Source organism: Contarinia nasturtii, unplaced genomic scaffold (assembly GCF_009176525.2).
Source record: "Contarinia nasturtii isolate CC-2019 unplaced genomic scaffold, AAFC_CNas_1.1 Cnas_scaffold_4070, whole genome shotgun sequence".
In the NCBI taxonomy this organism is placed as follows: domain Eukaryota; kingdom Metazoa; phylum Arthropoda; class Insecta; order Diptera; family Cecidomyiidae; genus Contarinia; species Contarinia nasturtii.
In genome coordinates, this window is record NW_022201366.1 from 1 (window position 1) to 2886 (window position 2886).

At 34.4% G+C, this 2886-nt stretch overlaps 1 protein-coding gene across 1 annotated transcript; it reads left to right on the plus strand.

Moving 5' to 3' along the window:
• Nucleotides 1-150: 150 nt before the first annotated feature.
• LOC116350284 (ankyrin repeat domain-containing protein 23-like) lies at nucleotides 151-2457 on the plus strand (the record flags this gene model as incomplete). Its single annotated transcript, XM_031782038.1, has 6 exons — nucleotides 151-249; nucleotides 327-425; nucleotides 505-603; nucleotides 683-778; nucleotides 2241-2342; nucleotides 2410-2457. Coding segments are annotated over 6 exons (543 nt in total), but the record flags the coding sequence as incomplete, so codon positions are not given.
• Nucleotides 2458-2886: the final 429 nt, after the last annotated feature.

The following is a 2886-nucleotide window of genomic DNA, read 5'->3' on the forward strand; positions in this document are numbered from 1 at the left end:
AAATTGAAATATTATTATTGGTACAATTCAATTGCGTCCCATAGGGTACATAATGTTCCACTTCATAATACAGCTGAGAATGGTCGTTCTACAAATTTCCAAAATAAGAAGGAATAAAAGTTTAATCTCATCAATTTTCGTACTTTTTAGGTGACATAGATAAAGTCAAAGCTCTAATCAATCAAGGAGCCAACGTAAACGCTAAAGATAATCTCAAAAGAACGCCACTTCACTGGGCTGCTGATAAAGGTAATTGGTAATTTTTCCAAATTGAGAAGAAATGTGTTTCAATGAAGTGTATTTCCATTACTTTTCGTGCTTTTTAGGTCATACAGATGTAGTTCACTATCTAAGCGAGCATGGAGCGAATGTGAACGTTGCAAATTTTGCGGATAAAACACCACTTCATAGCGCTACTGATAAAGGCAATTGTTCATTTTTGCAAATAAAGAAGATCAATACGTTTCAATAAAGTTTATTCCCATTACTTTTCATGTTTTTTAGGTAATACAGATCTAGTTAAATTTCTAATTGAGCATGGAGCGAATGTGAACGTTGCAGATGAATTGAAAGAAACCCCACTTCACTACGCTGCTAGGAGAGGTAATTGTTTATTTTTGCAAATAAAGAAGATCAATACGTTTCAATAAAGTTTATTTTCATTACTTTTCATGCTTTTTAGGCTATACAAATATAGCCAAATATCTTATCGAAAAAGGTGCCAACGTAGATGCTGAAACTCCTATGAAACTCACACCACTTCACTGGGCTGCTTATGGAGGTAATTGTTCACTTATTGAAATAAGTTTCGATTTGTATGAAACTTTCTTACTTAATTCTGTTTCTGTGTATTATTTCCGATTGTAATCGTGTACGATTTGAATCATCTGACGATTGTTATAGAACGTTCACGATCTTATCCGGCGAAGGATTTGTTCGCAATCGGCGACCGATTCATTCGCCGATTTTGAAAACATCGGAGACGATCAAAAAAAATCGTACACGATTACAATCGGACGCAAATCGGACGCTAGGAAATAGAGCCTTTTGAGATAAAGTTGATGAACATAAACGTTCGTCTTGCATTTAAAAATAAAATGTCTTACATCCATAAGATGAACTTTTCCGCACTGTGATCCACAACATGCATTTATAACATGTCTTTTACGATAATTTGAATTCACGAGAAAACTGAATCTGACATTAGTTTGACACACTTTTTATACAAAAATAACTAAAAATGGAAATTTTAGTATGAAATCAATGAATGTATGAACGACGTGAAACTTTGCAGAGGCTATTTTGTTCACAAAAAGCCGACATTTTGAAAGTTATCGACATAAGTGCCTCTTCAGAGTCTAAGTTTTACACTGATCAATCAATGTTGCTGAAAATTTGACCAGATCTATTCCTCGTAGTGTCCAATCATCCCGTAAAGTCAGATTTTGAATTTCATGTCTGATTACGAAACCATCTGGTCACCAAAATGGTTGAAAAATGATCAAAAAAAGTAAAATGTATGGATTGTGGTTACTCCATTCGGACCAAAAAAAATTACACCGGTCAACAGATATTACTCGAAAACTAATCAGCATGTCTCCTAGTAGTCCCAAATCATCCTGCAAAGTCAGAATTTGAATTGAGTTTTTGGAAGAAGATTTATCGAGTTAACACATTTTGGCAACACGCCACAGGACACAGGACACATCACACACAGCGACGCACATTAATATGCCCCAAAATCATCTCCAATCGTGTTTTCTACATTAAATATGCATAGAAAACATGTTTTGGGATGACTTTATTTTTTTGGCCTAATACAATACCTTTCCTGCACTAGGTGTGCGGAAAAGTAAAATTGATTTTTTCCATGGGCATCACACCAGACATGACACTTCACTCTATCAACCAAAGTCGCTCAAAATCTAATGGTTTTTATTCCTCGGCACCCCCAATCATCCTAAGAAATCAGATTTTGAATTACTTTTCTTGTTTGAAAGTTATCGTATTAACAAATTTTTGCGTACAGCGTACAGCGTACAGGGTACGCACATACATTTGGACATCAAAAAAACGCTAAATTCGTGTTCCCTGACCTCGAAAACATCCAAAAAAACACATTTTTGATGGATGTTAATTTTTCGACCGATTCCAACACTTTACCTTACACACTAGGTGTGTGCGGAAAAGTAATATTAACCAATGTCGCTAAAATTGTGTTTGATTGGATGTCGTTTCAGATCAAATTGAAATCGTTAAATTATTGATAGAAAAGGGTGCAAATCTTTTCGTTAGAACTGTTGAAAGTAATGAAACTCCACGTGGATGGGCTGTCGGAAAAGGTAATTTGACCATACAATTTTAAATTGAAAACATCTCAATCACGTCCTTAATCACAAATCATTTCAGGTCACAATTATACAGCTAATCTTCTAAAGGAAGCGGAGAGTACCTTTGGTAATTATCACAGATTAAAATAAATTCGAAATTTAAGGCATAATTTAAAATAACTTGATCACACAAAACATGTGGCAAATGCTTTCATACCAAAAAATGCGCCTAATCGTGGCACTTTTTAAACATTTCAGTCTTTAGTATATGCTTGAACTCTCTTTAATGCTTTTTATTTAGCTGAAGCTAAAGTTTTGGCAATTATCAATGTTAGAAATTTTATTGAGGTTCTGATTTTTCCGATGGGAGGGGGGAGGTGTGTTGTTTTTCAAATTTGTGCCAAGACTGTTGAAAATTGTATTAGTCTATTTTATAATCTATCTAGGGGGATTCCGCGCGTATTTATGTACCAAAATTTAACTTCATTCTTAAAATCTCATAAAAATTCAAATATCCCAATGTATCTAACAATATCCGTAAGTATTCACCGATATC